This window comes from Plasmodium chabaudi (genome assembly GCF_900002335.3).
Source record: "Plasmodium chabaudi chabaudi strain AS genome assembly, chromosome: 12".
NCBI classification, from domain to species: Eukaryota; Apicomplexa; class Aconoidasida; order Haemosporida; family Plasmodiidae; genus Plasmodium; species Plasmodium chabaudi.
In genome coordinates, this window is record NC_030112.2 from 1,361,274 (window position 1) to 1,389,264 (window position 27,991).

The following is a 27,991-nucleotide window of genomic DNA, read 5'->3' on the forward strand; positions in this document are numbered from 1 at the left end:
ATAGAAATAAATAAAATAAAAATTATTCAAAAAATACTATACAGCTGTATTCTTTCATTTTCGAATATATATATTATTTCTTTCCTTCTACTATTTCGATAAATTTTATGTTATTGATATATATAGCATAAAATACGCATTTCTTTATATAATATTAAATTTATATATTTTTTAAATATTTTATTTCTTAAAAGTTTTAAGTGTTATATATTCACATTTTATACTTGTATATAATTTCCACAAATAGTATGTGTATAATGCATTGTGTATTTTTTAAAATATATAAAGTGTAAATTAATTATTTTTTTTGAGAATTATATTTCAATTTTTTGTTGTGTAATTTTTGCACATTTATAAAGTTTTTACACTTTTTATTTATATTTTTTATACTACATATATATGCAGATTTTATGAATATATTTACATCTTTTTATAAATAATTTTGTAAAAGTATTTTAATTGACAATACTATAAGGTAAATGTTGAGATAAAAAATACACACACAAAAATAATCATATTTAACAAAATAAGCAAATACTATTTGTATTATATTTCATATATTTTATTAAATATTAATACATTTTTAAGGATTGGTTGTTTTAGTCTGTTCATTGGAATAAGACGCCGAATTTGTATGCATGTGTGTATTATATATATATGGGTTACAATGTGAAACAATTAGAATTGTACATTTTGTTTTCCATATGTATTTCAATACATTTTGTGATAACTTTATCATAATGCTAATTTTCAATGGATTTATTTTGTTACCAATAATAAATCTGTGAGCATATATGTGCATATATACATGTATGCCATAATAATTTACATGAATTAACATTCATCAGTTGATTTGATAGATAATAAAGAACAAACATATTTGTTGTTTTGTGTTATTATATTTGTATGGTTATATGACATATTTCGTGCAAAATTTGTGTAACAAAAAAATACATATGTGTAACTATATCCTATGTTATTTATGGAAGACAGTATTATTGAGATAATTTTTAAAAATCAAAATGATTAAAAATATATTAAACCAATTTATTAAACTGTTTGGACAAGAATATTTAGGAGAATGGGATCCTATAAAAAATTTGACTGTCAATTCGGTTACATCTCCGGAGGTATATATTTTTCATAACAAATAAATAGAATAAAAAACAAGTGAGTTTTTTTCAAATAATTTATATATGCCTTTATAATAATTTTTTCAGGTTCTTTTGACAAATGTACCATTTCCGGAAAAACTTTTTGAATTAGCAGAATTACCTTTTGAGATAATTTATTCGAATATAAAAAATTTGCGAATAAAATTTTTATGGTCATCTATTTTCTCAAATAATATTAGTCCTATTAATATTTATGCAGATGATTGTTTTATAGTTATAAAATATTCTTATCCCAGTTTATGGGATACAGACAAAATTATGAACCACCAATATAAACAAAAAATTAAAAAATTACAAAAATGGGACATTATAAATATATTAAAAGAAAAAAAAGAAGATAGCTTTCTAAAATCGCTACCTGTCAAATTAGTTAACTCATTAAGAATATTAGTGGAAAATATTCGAATAGTATTTTTTGATAATTATATACATAGAAATCCATTTACCTTGGAAATTTTTATTAAAAGTTTTAAAATTGATGAGTTAAATAAATACAAAGTAAAACTAACTGAAGAAGAAAAAAAAAACATCAAAAAAAACTTATTAATAAATATATGGATAAGATTAATAGGGTTACAAATAATTTTTAAGGAATACAAAAAATCTATTAAGTATAGGAAGCAACGAAAAAAGACGAATCAGAATAATATACATAATACGAAAATTATCAAAAGAATTTCCAAAGGAAAAATTAAAGGTATGCAACGGATTTGTATATTTAAAAAGACAAAAAATGTATACTTTATTCTTGATGCTCTACATAAGAATTGGTGCAAATTTTATATAAAGTAGTATGTGTGTGCTTATAAATAGTTGTAAACACACAACATATATGCACATATTTATGAATGAATAATTTCCTTTTTTGTAGATGAGCTTTTTTTGACAGCAAACGAGGATAAAATGGACGGGAGTACAAATTCCGTTAGAAATTCAGTGATACCCAAATTAAAAAGAAAAAAAACAAACTTAATTGATGAGGATGGAATGGCTAAATATCTTTCCTTTAGTGACTATGATATTGATGAAAGGATAAAGGAAGGTTATATTAAAAAAAAAGTGAAAAAAAATAAATTTGATTTCAATAATTATAATAAAAAAGAGGATGGTGATGTGGAAAACAAAGATAAAGAAATTGAAATAAAGAAAAATATATTATCTAAAATATTAGATGAAAAACAGAAAAAGCGTAAATTAAAGAAAGCAGATTATAATTTTGAAATTCCTAAGCATAATTCCGGTTTTCGAATTACACCAAATGATGGATTAGACTTGCATGTTATACTTAAAAAATATGATATAAAATCTTTAAATGGATTGAAAGATGATTTGAAATGTTTTAAAAATGTTGAATTATCATTTTTAAATCATAACAAAGATAACTATGAAAATAATGATAATTATTATTATAAAAATGATGATGAATTTATTAATCAATCACTTTTTTGTTACAATTGTACATCTAATAATATTAATATGAATCCAATTGTTGATAATAATATGAATACGCTACTTTCTAATAATAATGTTGACACAAAAAAATATTATAACAAATATAATTATAGAGATAAATCAGATTTATTAGACTATGATAAAATAATGGAAAGAAGTTTTATGAATGATACTCCGCCAATGTTTAGTAATATTAATACACATAAAAGCTTAGACATATGTTTTACTTCATCTTCTTTAGATGCATTTTATAATTTTATAAAATATATAGAATTATGGTTTTTGTATAAAGGCGGTTGTACAAAAGTTTTGAACATTGTTCCATCAATAGATGATTGTATAAAATATTCAGAATATCTAAAAATGCGAAACAATAAGAATTACAAACAGGATGAATATATTGAAAAATTTATTGAAAAGTTTGAAGCATCGTGCCCTATACATTTATTAATAAAATTGAAAGTCTTATCAAATGATAGTATATATGATAATGAATATTTTAATAATAATGAAAATTTTGGAAAAAGAGAATGGAAGAAATTGTTGTACAATTTTATAAAAAATAAAAAAGTAAGCTCATCTATAATTGATGAGAATTTAGAAAAATTAGGCAAATGGTTTTCTCATGATATGTTATTTAATTTAGTTATACCTAAAATCAATTTTACATATGTTCCAATAAAATTTAATCATTTTAACGATTCAAAAATTAAATTAAATAAATGTTTATTATCCTATAATATAAACTGCTCATTTTTAATGAAACAAGAAAAATTGTCTACATTAAAAAAAAAGTTAAGTTTTTATTTACACGATTTAAACATACAATCTTTATTTTCATATATTGCAAAAGCATCGACGAAAAAAAAAAATTTTATTAACTGTAATAAAAAAAAAAAATATACCTTTTTTTTTATTAAAAAGTTACCTATTATTAATTATTGTTTATATAATGAGCCAACATATAGTTACTCGAATTTTTACACTGTCTGTAATGATCATGCAAAAAAAAATCACAGTATTGACAATAATAGTAGCAATGACATATCATTTCCATATAATAAATATATGAAAGAAGGCGAAATAATGAATGAAAAAAATATAGAATATATGATGAATTTTATAGGTAAAGAATATGCGCATACTGATGGTAAAAAGCATCATAGTATTGTAAAGAATGGTATCATCCAAGACAAAGATGCATTTATAGATAATGAGTTTCGAGCTATTGATAATTTATTTGGTGAAAATGATAACCAAGACAATGCTGAAAATATAGACTTAACTTCAAGCTCGTCATTGGATACTATAAATGACTCAAATCAAAACTCGTGCATGGGAAATATTAAAAAATATTCCATGTGTAATAAATTGGAAGATCAAGAAAATGATTTGCATAATATTGATGAATCAGGAAATTTCGATAATAATGGTCGAGAAAGCATGAAAGGACTTGGAGCGGAAAATTTGGATGTGACGAAAGATCAAGAGGGTGGGAAAAGTATAAGCAAATATGTTTCCCCTATAAATGATAATACTCAAAGAAATAGTGACACTAATAATAATGGAAAAAGAAGTTTTTGGAAATTTATTTTACGTAATAGTAGCAAAATAAAAAAAACAACAAATGAAAATATCAAAGATGAGAAGCAAGATATAATCGATGATAGAAATTTCGATCGAATTATTAACAATGAGGTTTTCTTAATTCCTAATACAACTATTATCATGTTAAAAGATTATAGTAATAATATAAGAGAAATAGATATACATATTTGTAAATATGTGATCAATTTAAATAATTTATTACCAATTCTTAATTTTATTCCTACTAGTAATGTTTGTTTAGAACGTTTTTTGAAATACGATAATTACATTGATAAAGATGTGATTGAAACTATATGTCTATGTATAAGTAGCAGTTCAAATAAGAAGAAAATTATTCGAGCCTTTTATAATGAGATGAAATTATATTATGTGCACAACTCTTATATTCAAAATGAAATAGTTATTTTAAAAAAATATATAAAAAAAGCAAAGACGAAAAAAAAATTTACTAAAATTTATAGTCAGGAAAATTTTATTGAGCATGATGAAATTGTTGACCCATTTAAATCTATAGATGAAAGAAATGAAATTATGTTCTCAAAAAATAAAACAAAAAACAGAGAACATAAGAAAGGAAAATATTCAGAAACTTTTTCACTTCGCAAATTACATACTTTGAATATACGGGAAAATGGGAATAACAATTTTGATAACACTAATAGACAGAATAATAATAATCTAAATTATGAAGAGAAGGATACCAATTTTTATAGTGCTTATAAATCAGATAATTTAAATGAAAATCAGTCTTGTGATAATTCCAATTTTCATACTATGGAGTATATTAACAGAAATATTAATGACAATGAATATAATAGACATATAAAGAAAAATATTTGTGATATTGAAAATGGTAAAAAAAGAGATATAATGAATATAAATAATTTAATTTTTAATAACTTGTTTGTACCTCAAAAGAATTTGTATCATACAAAAATAAATAATACCTTTTGTTATTTAAAAAAAAAGGATTTCCTTTATTCTATCAAAAATAATTATAATAAATTTTTTAAAAAATATGTTGAATATAATAAAAATCATATAAAAAATAAAAATATATTATCCATTGGAATGTTTTTAAATATAAAGAATTTTTTTGTATTTTATAATAAGGACGATTCTTTAGTATATTTGCACACAAGTTATATTTATGCCGAGCATATTTTTCATTCCTCTTTTTTTGATAAAAAGAATTATTGTATTAATAAGGATGATGTAGATTATATTACTAATCAAAATAATAATCAGTTTGAAAATAAGACACATGAAAGTTCTATTGAAAATATTAACAACACAGTTGATATTAATGGAAATTACAACAACGATAAAGGTGATGTTTATTTATCTGGAGATCATAGATGCTTAAAAAGTTTTCAAGATCAAAAAAATAATAAGTCTATGTTTATTTGCATAAAGTCATTAAAAATGAAAAAAAATTCTAATGTTGTATCTTTAAAAATGAATACTATCGAGTTTAACATAAATGAGATATGTGTTTCTCTATTAAGTATATACAAAAATATTGTTTCATTTGAATATTTTGAAATAATTAAATTAAGAATTCAAATAGCTCGAAAAATTAGACAATTTTTAATAGTAGGAAATAAAAATACGAAACATCTAACTATGTATAATATAACAAATGATTTATTATACAATATTTTGAATAAACATATTTTTAACAATAATAATATAAAAGATGAGAATGAAATAAAAAGTAACAAGGTCGAAAATGCTGAAAATGTTGAAAATAATGACAGTCCACAAAATAAAGAAAAAGTGATTGATTTAAATAAAAATTATGAAAAATATTTAAAAAATTTAATTATAAAAATGTTAGACAATGAAAAAACATTATATAGAAAGGAAGATTTTGAAAAAATATTTTATATGATATTAAGTAAAAAAAATCAAAAAATAAGTAATTTAAAAAATGATAATGCTCAAAATACAAGCTCTCAAAATACGAATGACGATCTTACTAACCATAAAAATAATGAAAAAATGAATATTTCTAATAATAATATCGAAAATTTAAATTCTTCAAGTAGTATTAATGACATTATGGAATATTTATATTCAAATAATAAAAAGGATGAAGAAAGTAAAACAAGTAATAGATTTGCATTAAAGAATTTACGAACATCTAAATCTCTTGAAATAGGAGAGAATGATCATACTATAAATAAAGACAATTCAAATTTGGATAGTAATGATTATGAAAATATCGAAGACTCATTCAATAATTCAGCTTATTTTCAGACAGGTACAGATCAATCTTCTTATTATTCACGTAGTGGTAGTGATGATTATAAACAAATTAATCTGAATTTTGAAGAGTTGAATGAAGAAAAAATAAAGCCACCGCTAGACAATTGTTATGATAGAAAATCGAAATATCTAAATTTAAGAGATTTATTTAATTTTGATCAAAATATATGTAATAATGATGAAACGAATAATGACAATACTGAATTAGTTGATGGTGAAAATCCTATTACTTCACCAAATATACCAAAACAAAGTATGCCCAAAATGGGCTTTGAAAAAGATGACAAAATCGAAGAGACAAAAGGAAACGAACAAAATACCAAGCAATCATTATTTTTCTTTTTATTAATAAAGAAAATAAATGTCTCTATTCCCAATAAAAATGAAGGAATGTTTCAAATTACATGCAATGAATTATTGAGCGAATTTTCACGAACATGCACAGAAATAAATATGTCTATGAAAATGGGTTCATTGTATTTATTTTATTTAAAAACCCTTTTTAACGTAAGAAATGAATCAAACATGTTATGCCAATCTTCTAACGGAATCGATAGTAAAAAGGATGTAGGAACAGAATCACATATAGAAAGAAAAACAATAAATCAAAACAAATGCAAAAAATATGTTATTCTCACAGATACAATATCCAACATATTATGTGTATCAAAATCTAAATTAAAAAACATGAGCAAAGAAGAACGAAATAAAATAAAGAAAGATATACTTAATAAATATGTATGTATTTTAAAAAAAAAAAAATTTAAATTATATATTGATTATGAGAAGAGAAAGGGAAGAAATACTAATAATGCATATGCTAACGATAAAAAGAATCGAACACAGTTGAAGCCCCAGATACATTTAGATATACATATAAATAAAGAAAATAATCAAAAAGTGATAAAATTATCCTTAAATAATTTTAATTTTTTTTATAGTTCGACATTATTTGTTTTGTTATATGATGTAATGATGAATTTATTTTTATGTCATTTACAAGAAAGAGAAAAATTGGACATACTTATTTATAAATATGGGTCTATTATAAAAAATAATTTTTATTCCTATATATTATCATCTAAAAAAAATATAAAATATTCTGATGATTTTAATAATAAAAGCCTTTTACAACCATATTTAGATACAACAGAAAAAAGACGTTTCGAAGATATTCAATGTCTTGAAAAATGGATGAGTAGTCAATCAATTATTGACAACTTATGTTCTTATAACAGCAGTAGTGAACAAATTAATGATATTACATATTTAGACAATACAGAATATCACAATGTTAGCTCTCTATATAATTTAACTAAAAATCGAGATTCAAATGGAAGCATAATGGATAATACTTTTTATTATGACTTACCAGATAATAAAAAAAATGGAAATAAAAAAATAAATTTTGATAATATTGATAAAAAAGATGAAGACAAAAATAGAGCAGTAGAGGAGGAAGGATGCTTAAGTGACGATTTGGATCAGCTTGAAAATGGAAATATGAAAAGTGGTTTATACAATCAGTTATATTATTTAGAAAATGGCGAAAATAAAATGGAAAAACAAAATGGTAGCCAAATGAACAAGCACATTAAACAAAAATTTATAAATTCTATAGAAGGAAACAATTTTCAAAGTTCATACAATAATATGAACAAATCAGAATTAAATGGAGATACAAAAGAAAATACAAATTCTGTTGACTTTAATACTATTGATAGTTGTATAATAAATTCAGTAAAATATAATTCTATTAATACCAATGATGATGGTGAAGAAAATAATAGTTCTTTCGAATATAATAGTCAATTAAGTAAAGAAAAAAAAGAAACAAATAAAAATTATTATAGCAATCGAAAATGCTTAGATGAAGTATTTCATGAAAACTTAAGGAATAATAATAATTTATTAGGAATAAAAAAAAATAATGCATTAAACGGATATTATAAAAGGAACGAAATTGATAATGAAAAAGTATATAATCTGAAAGAAAAAAATTCCGATACACTTAATAAGTATGTGGATAGATACATAAATTCTTATAATAATAATACCTTTGATCAAGACAAAACAAATAGTCAGTTGGAAGATAATAAGAGCAAATCAGGAAATGTGAAATTACTTGTATGCTCAGAAAATGTAAATATTTGTTATCTTATTAATTTTTATAGATTCAAATATATTTACAAAAAAAAATATAAACTTGGTGCATATATGGATGACTATGTAAATATGATAGATAGTTGCTCTAACTATTACAAAAAAAAGACACACAAAAATAAAAATGCAAAACCAAATAACGAAACAAAAGATTATTATGATGGAGATAATATTGATCACATTGCAATAATGAATAAAGATTTATATAATTTAAATTTTAACTTTTTATTCAAATTTGATTACACATTTGTTGAAAATAAGAAGAAAGAAATTAAAGTGTTTTTTCCATTCTTATATATTTTATTTATGAAAAATTTTAATTATGTAATTTCTCATTTAACAATAGTAGATGTAAAAATGAATTCAGAGTTTGAATGTATAGTACATAAGGAGAAAATTAAAAAGCCAAAAAGAACTGTAAAACAGAATAAGCTAGATGATAATGAAAATAGTAGAGAAAAGGAATCTGAAAAAAAAACGGAAGATAGGAACAATTTTGATAATTCTGCTAATATTTATACATTTGAAGATCAAAATTCATTTTTGGAAAGTTTGTGTGATAAAAATGATTTGAATGATAGTACAAGAATAAATAATCAATATTATTATGGAGAAGAAAATATGATTACAAATAATTTTATTAATACGAAAGATATAGCAGAAAAATATAATACTAACAAATTAAATGATTTTATAAATTATAAAAGAACAAATAAAAGATCACGTACCCTTAATTTTCCAATGAGAAAAAGTTACACAAATAATAACAACACTAATGATAAATTTATTAATAATAGTATATCTATTAATAGACAATATTCACGACATAGAAATAGAAACCATACATTAGATCCAATATGTAGAGATAACAATATTGACAATATGGTAGATATCACGCCATATAATACAGAAAATGGAAATATAAATAGTGACATAGAACAAGATAATATGAATCTTTTAAAAAACCACAAGATACATGCTGATTCTTTATATAATGAGCCTAATTTAAAAAATACAAAATCTTATATAAGTCGTTTATTTAATTATAGCACTAAAAATTCTGTAATTGGTAATGATGAAAAAAGATATGAAAATGATCAGGATAATAACATGACAAATAATGGTGATAGAAATATACCACAGGGAAATAAAATAATGAACGGTTTTAATTCGGTAATAAATTTTATGAGTAAAACTAATAATTCATTTAAAGATGTTAATAAAAAAAATAGAAAAAACTCTTTAAATATTCATAATTTAAAATCGATGCAATATAAGAAAGATAATTATAAAACTAAAGTATACGATTTAGACAATCAAATCGATACAATAAGTTTTATGGATATTCATAATGATGAAAAACGAGGTGATATAAAAAATTATCAAAAAGAATCAGTATGTTTCGATCAAATTAGCTCTAATTCTTTTCCATGTATAAATAGAGATGTTCGATTTTCTCCTTATGAAGAATATGACAGATATAAGGCAATATCCCAAAATAATAGCCAACCTCGCAGAAGTGTGCTTAATTTAAATGAAAAAATTAAGGCTATAAAAAACAGAAGTAAAATGAAAAATAGTTTGAATTTGAAAGGTAATAAATCCAGTGGAATGAGCACTTATAATTTGCCACAAGAAAATAATAATGGAGTAAGTAATGATTGCGAATATTTTTTGAAAGAAGATGCTTTAGACAATTTCGATATTATAACAAAAGATGTTTACAATTGGAATTTATCAAACTGTGAATTATCAATATATAATATAAATTTATTCAGCTGTATATATTTGAGAAGATTAAAAAAAGATGGAGAAACATTGTTATATCCATTAATATACAATTATAAGAATTCTAATAATTCACATGCAGCTAATTTTTACAACAGTCACAATTTCGAACATCCAAATGAATATAATAATAACAGTTTATTTGAAAAAGAAAGCCATGAAATATATAATAATATAAAAAATATAAATTATAAAGATTATATTAATAACAATTATGTTATTCAAAAGGAATTAAAATTTATTGACTATATTAATAAATTATATAACTTAGAATGGTTTAACAAGTTTAATGTTCATCATTTGCATAATATTAATAAAATTAATTCAAATTTTTCTAATTTTATTAGTATCAACAAAAAATTTGGACATATTAAAAAATATAGTAATAAATCTTATTTACCAAATGAAGACAACGATATTATATGTTGTTATGTTCCGATATTTCATAAAAATGTTTCATTTTCGTATAGAAATATTTACAAATTTTTATTATTATCAAGGTATTATGAAAATGTTTCGAATATAAGTAAGCTACAAAATAAAATCGAAAAATTAAAGATACTTAAAAAGGGAAATCAAGCAGAGAGGAGTAATCCTATTCATACTAAAAACAAAAAAGAAATTATCCTACAAAATGAAGCAAATAAAATGTCTAAAAATCAGCAACTTACACATTTTCCAGATAAAAATAATAATGCTATGCCAATGAAAAAAAAAAAGATAGACAAATATGAACATTTAATGACGAAAAAAAATATAAAAGATTCTAAAATTGGGCATAATTTTTCTAATGATGTGAATAATAATATTTATTATGATCAATGGAATTTTCAAAATAATAATAATTATAATATTTTTAATAATTATTTAATATATAAAAATGATTTTTTAAAACACCATTCTTGGAAAGATAGCCATATTTATTTATCATTAAATGCTAACATTGCTGATAAAAAAGCTAAAGAAAATGGCAAAACATTAAAATTTTATATTAATATATATTCATCTACTATAAATATCGATCCATATTTCTTGTCTACTTACAACTTTTATCTGTTTAACAATTTAAACAAAAGTTTAATAATGCATGATATTGAAGAAACAAAGAAATATTTTAATCGAAGACATAAAAAAATTAAGAAATATTATAACCAATTTAAGGATCTAAATAATAATACGAATATAGTTGATGAATCAGAATATGGCAAATACACGTCGAACAATTTCACAAATACTATGGAAGTAAAATATCCTCTAAAAAATAGAACCCCCGATTTTATAACAAAACAGAATAATGATGATATTGAAAAAGACAAGTGTTATGAAGACAAAGATTTGATGCCAAAAATTGTTGAGAATGACAAGCTATACAAATTTATGAATGGACTCAGTAAAATTTCTTCAAAAATTAAGGATAAATTGAAAGATAATAAAATTATAGTTAACATTGATATAAATAATATCGATATAAATATATTAGATTGTTCATATATTTATGACTGTAATTACTTATTAATAGAAAATGGACATCCATTTTATAATAATAATTATATTTATATATCTAAAGAACAGTATGAAAAAATAAAAAAAGAAAAAAATCATAATTCCGTTAATGCTTTTGAGTATATTGAAGATGAAATGTTTTCAAACACAATGAATGAATTAGTTTTTACAAGATTTACAAATTATTATGATGATAATAGTTTTTATGTTATGTGCATTAATGAGAAAAATGTAAAGAGAATATCTGTCCAATTATCTTCTATAGTTTTATGTAATAATATTAATAAATATAATAGTTTAAATGATGTATTAAGTATAATAATATATAAATATAGAATGAATTTTTCAACTCTTAAATTAAACAAAATAAAAAATCTTTCTAAAAGTTTAAAATATGATTTACAATATATATTAGAAGAAATCGAAACTGATGACATGCATATAAAGAAAAAAAACAAAAATCAAAAAAAAGAAAATGATAAAACATATGATGCGTATAATGGTGATACAAATTCATGTAGTAGTTCAGAAATTTATCAAGGTTATATTCAGAAAAGGAATAAAATGAAAATGAGGCATCACAAAAATCGCAAAAAAAAATTAAATATAAATAATAAGATTAGACGTTCATATAGCAACAATATATTTTATAATGATAATCTCAAAAGTGATCATATAATTAGCATGTCTGATTTTCATAGTAATAACTTAAAAAAAGATAATAATGAAATTTATTCATATTCATCTTTGTCACATTCTTCCTTTGATGATTTTGAAGACACACCGCATGTTTTAAATTCTTCTATGTCATTTGACGAAAATATAAATAGCAAAAATTATAAAAATAATAAAGACCATTTGAATGGGTATACAAAAGACAGAAGGAAAATGTTTAATAGAGAAAGTGGGAGTTTTTCTGATAGTATGTGTAAAATAAATTCTTTATCAATAAAACATAAAATATTAAAAAAAATTAAGAGGGGATCTAATCAATCTAGTAGATCAAATACAATTGACCATTTCCAAGATGTAACAAATAGTAGTAGACAATATTTGAAAACAAATTTGAATAAAAATAAATATATCAAAAAGAAAAAAAAAATATTAAATAACTATATTAAAAAAGTATATAATAAGTTAACTGAAAATAATAGAGATAACTTATTTTTTTATGAAATTACTCAAAATAATAAATGGGTTATTAATCTTGAGAATGTGTTTTTTTCCTTACCTTCATTTAGTAAAGGCTTTAAATTATCATTTTACATAAATAAGTTAATTATATATGATTATAATAAAATAAATATATGCAATAATATTTTTCAATATCGTTTGTTTATAAAGAATGAAGCAGAAAAGGAGTATCTCAAATTATGTGATAAAATATTAAATATATATAATTATTTACACAAAAATGATAATACTCTTAAAGATAATTTTAACAAAAAGAACTATATTCAAACAATAGAAAAGGAAATATATAATAATCAACTTTACATAATAGCAAATGAAAATTATAAAAGCGCTAATTTAAATATAAATATAAAAAATACGAGATTTACATTACATAATAAAACAATTATGAATTTAATAAATTATTTTACAGAAATGATAAGTAGTGTTTTTTCCTTTTTATATGTTTATGTAATATATCCAGAAGTCTATATATCCGATTTAATAGAAATCGCATCAGGTATTAATGTAGACAATTTTCAAAAGGGCTTATTGTTATATAACAATTTATTACGTAATTATATCAGTGTATCTAAAAACAAACAGATTGAAAATAATAGTAAATATGATTTATTTTATATGAATTCGATCAATAATGATAATATCAATGCTCATAGTAGTGATATAAGTCAAAATGTTTATACTACTCCAGATCAAAAGAGAAATTCAAATAATTATATACCACATAAATCACGAGAAAGTGAAGAAAATAAATTTGCTAATAATAATTTAGACAATATATTTAGAGAAGAATGCAAAAATCAAAACAAGACAAACAATTATGATAATCATTGTAGTGATAATAAGAAAGAAATTATAGAAATGTCTGGAAAGGATAGTGATATAAAATCACCATCTACTATTAATTGGTTATCTAAATTTTTATTTACTTATAAAAATAAAATAAATTATAAAACTTTATTCATAAACAAGTATGATTGTCAAATCAGTAACAACAAATGTTTAAAAGAATTGCCAGATAAAAATTACTATTTATTAGCATTTATAAATAGTAACTTAATATTCTTTTTATATTTTTATTCTAAATATAAAACAGTTTTAAATTATTCATCAAATGAAAACCCATTCGATCATGAGTGTAATTATACGTACCCTATTAAAAAGATCGAAATAAATAAATCATTAGTTAATAAAAATAAAATGTATGAAGAAATTTCAAAACAGCGAAAATTTATGATGGCAAAAAAATCGAAAGAAAAAAATAAAAGCAAATCAAATGAGTATACTAATAATACTTATGCTAGTAAAAATAGTTACAATATTGGTAGAAAGCATAGTATAAAAGACCAAATAAAAGTCAACGATTCCAAAATAAAAGAAAAAAGAAAGAAGGAAAAGAAAATTCAAAAAATGGAAAAATACAAGTCTTATATAAAAAATGATAACAGCCACAGTACAAATTTATTTAAATCGTTTAATACATATAGTGCATATAATAAAAATATAAAATTAAATCGCCATTGGAATACTTTACGAATAAAAGAAACTGACAATTTGCACTCCTTGGAAAAGGGGGATGATTCTTATGAAATGGATAAAGAAAACCAAATTAAAAGTAACAAAAAAATAACTATAATGGATACAAACAATATTGATATTAAAAGTGAAAAAACAGAAAATTATAATAGTTTAAATAATTTAAAAAATAATACAGCCCAAATAAAATATTCTTCTTTAGATTATGAAAATCCAAATAAAAATCATATAACAAATACAAACACAAATGATGGCAAAAAAAAAGAATATAGAGAAAATGCAAATGAAATAAAAGGGTTGTCTAGAAAAATAAAAACGACCTTTCAAAAATTGTTTACTAGGAAATTATCACTCCCCAAATTATATAAAAATGATCATGATGAAAAAAAAGACAAAGATAATAGTACCAATAATATGCTAAAATCAGAAAATCAAAACAAATATTCAAAACATGTTAGTACAAATACCAAAAGTGAGAGACATAAAAAAGATGAACAAAATACTTTAAATGATAATTCATTCTGTTTTACTAGTATAGAAAATTATCGTAAAAAACATATAGATTTAAAAATGGCTATAAACCATTTTGAAGTTTGGATAATTCAGGATGATTTATCAAAATATAATGGTGATAAAGTAAATGGAATAAATATGAATTACTTTTTAAAAAAACAAAAACAAAAAGATAAATATTATTCTGATAAATATACAGACAATTCAAAGTCTATGCAATCGAAGGATGAAAACGAAAATAATAAAAATGTAACTGATTTATTACAAAAGGATAATTTGAAAAAAAAAAGTAAGATAACTACCAAATCGTATAGTAATAAAAAATTGTCACATGACATAGTACACAATTCCAATAAATCAAATATAAAATCTTTTAGTTCTAGTAACTCAGAACAAAATTTAAATACTTTAAATATGGTAAAATTATATAGGAATAATTTTAATACATATATGAGCAAACATATTAATAGACAAGTATTTTATATGGCTAAAAAAGTAAAGTTATCTAAAAATAATGATGAAAATTTAAATGATAATTCAGTATGCGATTTTGTGGGTAATATAAATAGTATTGATTATAGAGAATATGGAACAAATACTAAATTTTCAAAAAATAAAAAAACAGGAAATATCGCTAATAGAAAATTTACTAGAACATTAAGTGATGATAATACAGAGAAACATTATAATGGAGATAGTAGTGAAATTGATGTATCTGATTTGTCCAATTCATATGACTCTTCATTATTGGGAAGTGATTATATAGATGGAAATAAAAAATTTAAATTATCTTATTTATTAGAAAAAACGAAAAAATATAAGAAAAAAGAAATAAATCTTGATGATTTGTTAGGAAAAGAAAATGAAACATCTAAATATTCATTAATAAAGAAAAGAAAAATAGAATATTTAAAATGGAAAAAAAAAAAAAATATAAATGACAATAATAGAAATATATGTCTAGCTTTATTATTTAGTACAACTATCTATTTTAAAGAACATAAAAATAGTGATTCATTAAAATTCAGAATGGAACTAAATAATTTTAATATAATGTTAGGTAAATGCTATAATTTTTATGAAATACATAATAAATTAAAATTATATAAAGGTAATAATAATTTGAATGTCTTTCCATACAATTCTATCGCACTTGATTTAAATTCTCCAAATAAAAGGAAAATAAAAAATAGTGTTTACAAAAATGGGGAATATATAAATATAGACGATTATAATTCTGTTAAAAAAAAGCTGGAATATGGATTTTATGACAATAGCAATTTTTATAATATATATTATAACGAAATGCAAAATATAAAAATTGTAAAAAAATATTTAAAACACAAAAAAGAAATAAAAAAACATTACAATGATTATTGCAATTATAAACCTGATGACGATTATAATGATATTTATAAGGATGAAGTTAATAGACTTAGAGAAAAGGAAATAAATTATCAAGGACGTGAGATTAAAAATAAAAAATTGTCATTAGAAAATAACGATTTTGATTATGGACCATATTTTGCTAATTATAAAAATAATAATATACATAATAATAAAATGAGATACATAAATAATTCTGAAAATTCTAACATCAATGAAGATGATAATTATGACATTACACCATTTAAAAATTTCGATAAAAATGAAATGAAAAGAATTTCTCAAATGATTCATGATTCTTTTGGCATGGTAAATAATATGAACAAAATATTATATAAAGACAGGTATAATATATTTTTAAATCGAAACAACAATATATTTATGCCTAATATTAAAGACGAAAATGATTGGCTTTTAAATATAAACTATGCAACTTTAAATATAAATTCACAGAGTTTAAAAAATATATTAAAAATAACATTTTATGATTTGCTAGTAAATATTACTATAGATAACATAAAAGAATTATATAAACTTCAGAAGAATTTTATTTATAATATATACTTTGCTTCTTTTTATAAAAATTATCTCGCATTTATTAAAAGCATACACATTAATCCATTTGCAGATAAAAAAAACAAATCTATTATTCAAAAATCAAATAAAAAATTACTGATGAAAAATCTTTATTTGAAAAATATTGCCACCTTGAATAAATTGAACAAACAACTTGTTCGCAAAAAATTGAAACTAATAAAAAGGAAGAAAAAGAATGAGGAAAAAGAAAAAAATAATACCACTTCAATAGACAATAATATATCAAATTTTTATGAAAATCATGAACAAAGTAAATATAATAATGAATACAATATGTTACTTGAAAGAGATGATAAGAACCTACTAAATAGACATGATAATGATTATGACAAAATAGAAGATGATGCATATAATGTAAGTGCACGAAAAAATAAAAAGGATAAAAAATCGATAATGCTTAATAATAATATTGAGACATCCAATGAAGGGAAATCGAAGAATACTTATGATGAAGATACAGAAAGATACTCATTCAATGGAAATTTACACAATTTAATAAAAGAAAAGACAATATTTGTTCATAATATAAATGATAATAAATATAATGAAGACAAATTAAATATTACGTATAATGTTAAGAAAAATCTTTTAGTACAAAATTATAATATATATTTAAAATTAGTTGATAGTTATAATAAATTACAAGAGTTAATAGATGTAGAAAATATGAATACAAAATATATTGATATTATTCAAAATTTAAAAGAAAAATATGTTTATATTGAATTGTATAAGGAAAAGCTATATTATTTATATAATCATTTATATGCTATAATTACAGATATTAATAATGAAAAAAATATTATATGTCGTGGTTTAATTTTCTTAAAAATGCTAAATTGCTTTTATACATATAATAATAAATATGTAGACAATTTATTTTATTATTTATTCATTTATTCAAAGTATAACAAATTCCCATATTATTTATGTAATATACCAAAATATTTTGACTACAAGTATTTTCGATATTTTACGGATGAAATATGTAATACAAATATTTACGAATATTTTAATAGCATTAATAATATTAATTATAATAACAAAGGAATAAACACATATAATTCCAAATATGTTACATTTAAAAATGGCTCTACTGAAAATAATTTTTTCGATCTTAATAAAAATAGTAGTAATAAAATTATAAACGAAAACATATACTTACAAAAAGAAATTAAAAAAACTATTAAAAAAGAAGAAGAAGTTAAAGAAAATAGTTCAACACAAAAAAATTTATCAAGTCTTATTGTATCATTATTGTATTGCTTGTATAAACCATATTTATACAAAACTGGAAAAAGAAAAAATGCCGTTATTACTAAAAATAGACAAGATAAAAAGGGGCTTCAGAAAAACCGATCATCATTAGAAATGGATGATAATATATTTAAAGAGGAAGGCAAGTTTAAAATAAAAAATAAACACTTAATTAAAGATGATAATTATAATGGCATGCTTTACAATGGTGAAGGCGATAGTGAATCAACAAATTCTATAATTTCCACAGATTTAGAATTAAGCAACGAAAACGATCAACATAAAGAAATTGAACAAATTAATAAAGCTAGACAATCAAACCAAAATGGAATATCCATGAGTTTAGAAAAAATTGAATCAAATAGCTCCAAAATTTTGAATGGTCAAGATACTGTTAAAGAAAGAAAACATTATTTATGTAATAAAAGAGGAAAGAAAATAAAAATTCGATTCTGTGTAAATAATATATGTTTAAAAACACGACAATTAAATAATGAACACATATTAACATTAAATATATATGATTTAAATTATTATTTATATACCTATCTTTATAATTATACCTTCTTTTTCTACAATAATAATGAGAAGGTGAGCTTTTACCTAAATAAAAATGTCAAAGAGATAAAATTCGAAGGCATATATCCTTTGGAAGATGAACAAAAAATAAGCAAAAATAGAAATAAAAATATATGTATAGATACAATATGGTATGAATATTCAGATTCAGATGTGAAAAATAATATTGCTAATTACAATAAAATGATAAAGGATGAAATTCAAAAAAAAAAAGAAAGAAAAAAATACAAACAAAAAAGAAAGATGCTAAGAAATAACACAAAGACAAATTTTATAAAAATGGAATTAACATTTAAAACAAGCTTAAGCACATATGATAATATGTATAATGTGCATGATAATATAATAAATCCAATTACAATGACATTATTAATAAATGAAGAATTCAAGCACTTTCCTATTTTACATGTAAATTTTTATACAACCAGTATAAATTTAAATATCACAACATCCTTTTTATATTTATATAAGTATTTATATTACAACTTAAATTTTAAAAACGATGTGAATGAAGTTAAAAATTCGAATATAGAAATTTATAATGATTTGCATTCAGAAATTATTATTTTTTATAAAACAAGAACAAAAAATAATAAATACACATGGAAATTAAATATTATTAACAAAAATGAATATCATAAATTTCCTTGTGAATGTTTATACTTTTGTATTAATAAAAAGAAAGGAAATAAAGATGTAAATTCAGAATATTTTAGAAATAATAAAAACTCAGATGATTTTATAATAGCAAATGAAAATGATCTAAGTAATGTATTTAAAGATATTAGTCAAATAGGTTTTAAAGAACAACATATATATAACGCTATAGCTAAGGAAGAAAAAAAATTATTATATGATAATACTCAAAATGTTTATGACATTTTATATCAGTTTTCTCATAAAATGCCTTTTCTATTTAGAAATTTGAACTATGATAATAAAATTATAAATATTATTAAAAAGCAATCATCATGGATATATATAGGAGTTCTCTACACTGACGATTTATATTCTCGAGCTTATAAAGTTCCAAATGTAAGAAAGACAAATTATCATAAATATTTATTTGTTGATTATAATAAATTTTTTGTTGTGCATTTTATGTATGAGCTAATTATAATTTTCCACATTTAATTTGTCTATTTGTTTATTCATATTTATAGGTTAAACACAAATTGCTAGTCGAGCCAGAGATAATACGAAATACATGGTGTCTTTCTATTGGTACATGTATACAGATAGAAAATAATACAGGTCTATGCTTCCGAATTTACAAAGAAGGTAAAACAAAATATTTTTCTGGGGTTAAATTTAAATGGAAATTAAGAAGAAATAAAAAGACAGGCGGAAATGAAATAAAATGGGGAGGATCCGAATGTGATTTTGAAAGTGTTCAATTTGGAGAAAAGAAAAAAAATAGCAAATTCAAAAAAAATGATAATTACAGTAATAAAAATATTAATATGTTTATTATGCAACGTGAAAAGAGAAAAAAAAAAGAGAAAAAGTTAAAAAATGGAGACTATATTAATGTATTACCATTTAGTAAAAGAGCTATTCCATTATTTTGGTTATATGATTGTTCTTTGCCCTATATTAAAATATTGAGAAAAAAAGAAAAGAATGACAATACTAAAAAAACAAAGAATAATAATAATGGCGAAAATATAGATATAGAATCTGTACCATTTCATATATTATATAAATTATTAAATAAATATTCATTAAATAATAACAATTTATATCAAAAAAAATTAAATATATCACCATCAGATTTAGTTTTTAAGAGTTTATTAATGTTTTATTGTTATGTTAAGGTAAAAGATGTGCCTACTCAGCATATAAAGGAAACATCCTATAGCTACTCAGTTGTAATAGAGCCAATGGTTACAATTAAAAATAATTTACCAAATCCTATGACAATTATAATATCTTGGAAAAAAGAAAAAAACTTATTTAATATTAATAAAAATATTATTAAAAAAAAAAATGTATATCCAAAAAAATTAATGTCTAAAAGCAATTATGAAATGAATGATGATATAACAAAAATATTAAAAAAAGAAGAATTATATGCTTTAGTTTTACCTCATCATTATTGGTGTCTTCCTATATGTACACAATTATTTTACATGAAAATATTTTATCATGGTGTACAGATAGAAAAAATGAATTTTATTTGTGATTATACTAATCAAGTAAAAACATATTTTGATTATTCTAATATTAAGCTACCTGATTTGATGGAAGGGCTTTATAGTAATAATATTAAAAATAGAATTAACTCAGAAAATCATGATAAAGAAGCTTACTATCAAAAAGGAAATACAAAAAGTGCAAATAATAATTCAGGTCTTAATGTTGTAACTGACTATAACTATAACCGATCTAATGATGCTCAGAATAAAAATAGACTCGAGCATTCGGCTGAAGAAGATTATGCATCGAATAATGGCGAAGATATGAAAAGAAATATAAATTATTTGCAATACAAAAAAGCAAGTTATCAATCTAACATAGCTAGGAATAGCATTTTAATGCATTATAAAATTATAAAGGATTTTAACAATGGTGAAAATAAACATAATAAAAATTATTCTAGTGATAGTGGTAACAGTAATAATAGTGAATATGGAATGAATTTATATGATAATATAAAAGATATACAAATGCTTGATTGTAATGATGAAATAAATAATAGTAATAACTTTTTATATGCCACTGAACAATTTTTCCCTATATACATGCCTAGTACGGATACTATTACTTCAACAAAAGTATTATTTCATAAATATGGTTTAATTGGAAATATATTTACATATGATGAATTGAAATTTATATATTTTGAAAATAAGATAAGCCACATGAATAAAAAAATATATGATAACCTCCATGTTTTTAAAACAATAAATATATCAACTGATATGTCTAGAAGAAAAATAGATTTTTATTTCCCATTTTTCTTTGAAAATACGACAAATGTGTGCATATATTTAAACAACAAATTATTACCACCTAATAGTCGTTTATATATGACTGAAGAAGAGGCAAAAAATATTCGCATAAAATCTTATAAGCATGATAATATAAATAATAAAATATTGTGCAGTAATGTTAGTGGGAAGATTGATTGCACCAAAACCAATGTGACAAGACCTTTAATCAATTTAATATATAGAAAAATTAACCGTAAACAAAAGGTACGATTTTGGGGAAAGTATGAGCAAATACGAAAAAGTTATGAAAATGTTATTAACTTAAAGAGTCATCAAGAAATCGAACAAAATGAAATATACAAAAATGAAAAAAACCAATACGAAATAAAGATATTAGAAGACGTAAAGAACCAAAATATAGAACATAATGACGAAAAAAATACGGAAAATTTTGCTAATGCAAACCCTAGTATTCTAAATGATTCTAGTGAAATGAACACACTAGATAAAAGAAACGAAAATGGCCTCATTGACAACGAAAAACAAAGTACCATAAATGAAGATAAAAATTATGAAGCTGAAATTCCTTTAGATCATTTACAAGATTCATTCTATAATTCAAATAATAAGAAAGACTCATATAATCCTCGGGAGTCCAATTTCTCAGACATTTCAGATGATACAAATAGAAGCATAGAGAAAAACAACGAAAGAAAAAAAAGATCAAAAAAACGAGAGCGTTATATAAATCCATTTAAAACAATTTTGATAACTAAAAAAATATTATTTGCAGGTAAAAAACCCCAAAAAACAAATGAAAGCGCAGACGAATCAAGCCCGTTAGATAGAATAAAAAAAAAAAACAGATTTACATTATTTAAAATGAAAACATTAAAAAAAAATCAAGTAAATGATGAACCAAATGATGAGTTTATAGACGATTTTGGAGAACAAGATATATATGAAAGAAATGATGAAGATTTGGAGGATAGTGATTATGATTACGATAATACAATAAAACAAAAAAATGAAAATGAGAAAGAAAAAGGAGAAGAAAGAGTAACGACAAAAAAAAAAAAAAACAAATATAAAATAAGTAATATGAAGAAATATAAAATTATATTGGACAAAAAAAGGAAAAATAAAAAAAGAAGCATAATTTATAATAATAATTACTCCACTAAGCAACATAAAGACAAATCTTTTAATGTAGAAAACAATAGTTATAAAAGTGAAATAATAGGATCATTTATTTCTGATAACGAAAAGGATTATGATAGTTTTCAAACATCCAGTTTTAAATATAATATATCAAACTTGTTCAAAGAAAAGGACGATCTTATAAACGATGAGGAATATGACGAAGAAAGAAATGCAGAGGAAAAAGAAAATAGCGAAAGAGGTGATGAAATGAGTGAAAGCAAATATATGATAAATGGTATGAATAAGATAAAAAAACTTAAGCGTAACACACTTTTAAAATTTAATATGATGAAAAGAAAATTTAAAAACAGAAAGATTCTATGGAAAAAAGGCGAACCTGATAAAAGCCAAATTGAAAATATGGAAAGTACTTACGAAAAAAAAAGTATTACTGAAAAAAATTCAATAAAGGAAATGCTAAATTTTCCATCCCCGTTTAATATCAATAAAAAGAATAACTGGAATAGTAGTAACATTAATAGTAAAAATTATGACACTTCATTAAATAATAATGATATGGAGTCGAACAAAATATATCGTTCTAATAGTATATTATCCAAAAAATTGACAAATAGTAATAATTTTAATAAAGGGGATGAAAATGAAACAAAGGTTGTTTTAAGTAAAAACAATAGACGTAGTGAAATATCACGTGTTAAATTTGAGGATAGCGAATTAAACAGTAATTGGAACCAAAAAGAAGACATCGAAAAATGGGGAGATGAAAGAAATGCAAAAAATAATAATGAAAATGTAGGCATTTCTCAAAATAATGATAGATCACAATTAACTAGTGGAAAATTAGGATTTAAATATATAGATAGAAATAAATCCGAAAGAAAAAGGTTTAAAAAGCAAAATGATTATTATGAGGATGGAGGTGCCTCTTTAGGAATTTGTGTAAGATATGCAGAAGAGCCTTTTAATAAATCAAGAATTGTTACATTTGTTAATAGTTATATTTTTATAAATAGATTGCCATTTGATGTTAAAATAGTTGCATCTAATCCTAGGGGAACAAATGATGCTTATATAAATTCAAATATACTGAATGAGACAGAAACAAATAATTCCATAAAAAATATGGAGTTATCAAATGTAAAAACCAGCAACTATAATATTAGCAATTCTAGCAATGTATATGATAATAATTCAAAAATAAATAGCGTCAATGAGTTAGTAGATAAAGATTTATATTCTAATAATTCCAATAATATTAAAAGTAAGGATAATGATTTGTGTTTAAATGTACAAGAGCAAAGTTTACGTATGAGTTCCTGTAAAATTGAAGGTAAACAACTTAAAAATGATATGAATTATCACAATATAAATAAAAAATTTAGCAAACAAAGTAAAACTGACTTTTCAGAAGATGGAATGGTGAAAGAAAAAAATGTAAGTAATGACAATAATAAGAATTTGGCAATTTCAGAAATTACTGGTGATGATAAAAATAAAGAAATGGATAATAATAAGGACCGTCAATATAGTAATAAATCATTAGTAATCTCAAATAATGAAACATATATAAAGAGTGGAGAAATATCCTCATTTCATTATCATAGAAATTATTTACAAATAAAAGACAGTTATGGTCGCTATAGTTCTTTACCATTTTCTTTAATTCCCAAAAATGTTCCTGCGAATTTCCAAATAGAATTACATAACATGAATAAATCACAATTAGATAACACAAATAATTTATTAGTAGAAGTAAATGTTTGCAGTGGATTATTCGGAGATAAACAGCAATTGCCTTATACTTATAATGGATATTTTTATATTCTTACTTTACCCGTTAGACCGCAATTTGAGATCATAAATACTACTAAATATATGATAGCATACTTAACCCACGTCAATAGATATACAAAAAAATTACATTTGAATAATAATTATGATACATATTTAAATAAAAAAAACAAAAATAATGATTCATCTGTAAAAATTATTTATCCATATCGATCTACTTATTATACATTACGCCATAATAATGAAATAGAATCGTCAAAAATTGCTCTTAAAGTTGTAGGAGTTCAAAAAAGTGTTTGGACAGTTAATCCTATTAATTCATTTATAGATAATGTAATTTCATTACCATATAAAATATGTGAAGATAATGAATCGAATTTTATATATTCTCGAAAAAATAAATATTCTGATATGATTAGTGCTAAGAAATCTACGAATGAATTACAAACGGGCTATTTTTATGATAATCTCAGTAATTTCCATTTAAATGCAACTAGCCAAACTGATATGAAAAATAATGATAATACTAGTAGAATCAGTAAAGAATGTATTAATAATAATGAGGAAATGGGTAGAAGCATAAATATTGACGATAATAATAGTTATAATAATAAGACGGGTCATAATAATAAAAATAATGATGATAATGATATTTTGAAAAGTTATATTACAAATACATATAATAGATTTAATGAATATACAGAAAAATTAGATGGTATGGATCAAATTCATAATTCAGGCCATAATATAAACGAAATAAATTACAACAAATTTTATTATAAAAAAGATAGCGACATCGTAAATCAGAAAATGGTGTCCAAAAAATTGTATTCGTTTTTAATTATAAGGGATAATGGAAGTAGAGCTATTGTTATAACAGAAAATTATAAGTTAGCTAAAAAAATAGTAAGCACAAAAAACTTTAGCAAAATACATAAATTAATCGAATTAAATAATAGGAAACAAGTATTGCTGTCTAATAAAGATGGTAGTATGAATAAGAAAAAAAAATATATTATGGACTATAAAAAAATGAATTTTGTATATTTTAATTTTCCAAATATTCCTATCATATATAATATAAATATACCCAGATTAACTATTACTTGGATACATAGACAAGACGTAATAATAGCAATGCATTTGACAAAAATAAAATATAGTAGCCATATATATCGAAAAGAAATTATGAATAGTAATATAAATAAAATGTTTACACCAATAAATATTTTACAAAGAAAGGAATTAGAAGAATATTTTCAACTTGGATTTTTAAATAGTAATATAGATTCGATTTTTATGATAAAAAATATACATATTGATCATTTCGTAAAAGGAGATATTCCAGTTATATTAAAAAATACAAATATAGAAGACAATGAAGATGTATTTTTATATATGCAAATGCAACAATATTGTGTGGATTCTCATAAACAGGCACCAATTTATCAAAGTATTAATATTAAAATATCACCATTAAATGCAAATATTGAATTATTGGTTATAGAACAATTAATTAGAATAATAGAAAAAGAAAAACAATTATTACTTCTATACGAGAAGGAAGATAAATTATTACCACCTCTTATATCTACATCAGAAAATGCTAAAGATGCGATTGGAACTACTTTGAAAATATATTCTGATAAAAACTTTTTAAAATTATTATATATGAATGATAATATAAAGAATAACGAAGGAAATGATTTAACGTCTTTAAATAATAACAAAGCAACAAACAATAGCATAATTATGAATAAATTAAACCAAGATAAAAATAATTATACCGTTTTAGTGCGAAATAAAAATATAACAGAAAACAAAGAAGCAGACATAAAAGCGAATGCATACTCCTATTATTTTAGTTCACCTAAAGAAAAAATGTTAAAAAAAAATAATATAATACATTTTAATAATACATCAGACAATATCGATTCAGATGATTCAACAAATAGTTCTAATCATATTAATTCACATGGAACTAGTAAAAATAAATATAATAATATATTACATAAAAAACATTGCAAAGCATTATTAGGATATTATAAATATAAAAAAATCCATAACTTAATTAATAATACATATTATAATATCAACAATATAAGCGATGAACGATTATTACCCATAAAAATCCAATATTTCAAAAATCAACAAATTTTTATGAATACTTTTTCATCACATTTATTTTTGCACCCTAATCCAAGGTGGGTAGACAATAAAATAAGTAAGCCAGTATATATAAAAGAACTTAAAATACATCCCATAGAAATAATTGCTTCTATTAGAACATCAGAACATCGAATATCACGAAGAATATTACATATTGTGGACGCATTGCCATTAGATACTCCCTCTATGTGTATACATTTAATATCCCAAAAAAGAAGTTATATGGTTTGTACATGGGATAGCCTTATTCAATCATTAAAGGTAACATATTTTAGACAACTATTAAGGCAATCATTACCTAGTGCATGGCTATCTAACCCGTTTGCATTTATTAAAGGATTTATTAAAGGGTTATATGCTTTATTTAAAGAAACAATAAGAGGAGTTAAAAATAGTTCCAATTTTTTTGATGGATTTATGTCGGGTTTTAAGTGTGGTATAATTATATTAGTTGTCAATACTATTGGTGGATTATTTCAATCATTAAGCCATATGCTAAATGTATGTCATAAAATAATGGGAGGTTCTAGGCCAAGACCACCAAGTATTTTAGATTCAGTAATACTAGGATTGGATGGATTGATTCTTGATACATTTTATAGACCATGGGTTTCATTATTTACTGAACCACAAGTTTCTATTAATAAAGGAAATAGCACATTAAAGACAATATGCATCGTAATTGTTTGTATTCTTAGATGTATATTTTCACCAATTTTTGGATTATTAAATCTTTTTGCATCTATAACTGAAGGATTTTCAAATACATTAATAGGAGATTTCGAAAGATTCTCTAGGATACAAGAGCGAACTGAATTTGAAACAGAAAAAGAGCCGACACGAATGGGAATTATGCGAAAGAAAAAAAGTATGAAGAAGCATAGAAAATAAGCATATAAAATTGCAGAA

The 27,991-nt window shown here is 22.1% G+C and overlaps 1 protein-coding gene across 1 annotated transcript; it reads left to right on the forward strand.

Moving 5' to 3' along the window:
- Positions 1 to 1,022: 1,022 nt before the first annotated feature.
- Positions 1,023 to 27,973, forward strand: PCHAS_1237600 (conserved Plasmodium protein, unknown function; the record flags this gene model as incomplete). Its single annotated transcript, XM_016798993.1, has 4 exons — positions 1,023 to 1,130; positions 1,221 to 1,887; positions 2,047 to 20,057; positions 20,186 to 27,973. The coding sequence occupies 4 exons, from the start codon at positions 1,023 to 1,025 to the stop codon at positions 27,971 to 27,973; spliced, it is 26,574 nt and encodes an 8,857-aa protein (XP_016654344.1).
- Positions 27,974 to 27,991: the final 18 nt, after the last annotated feature.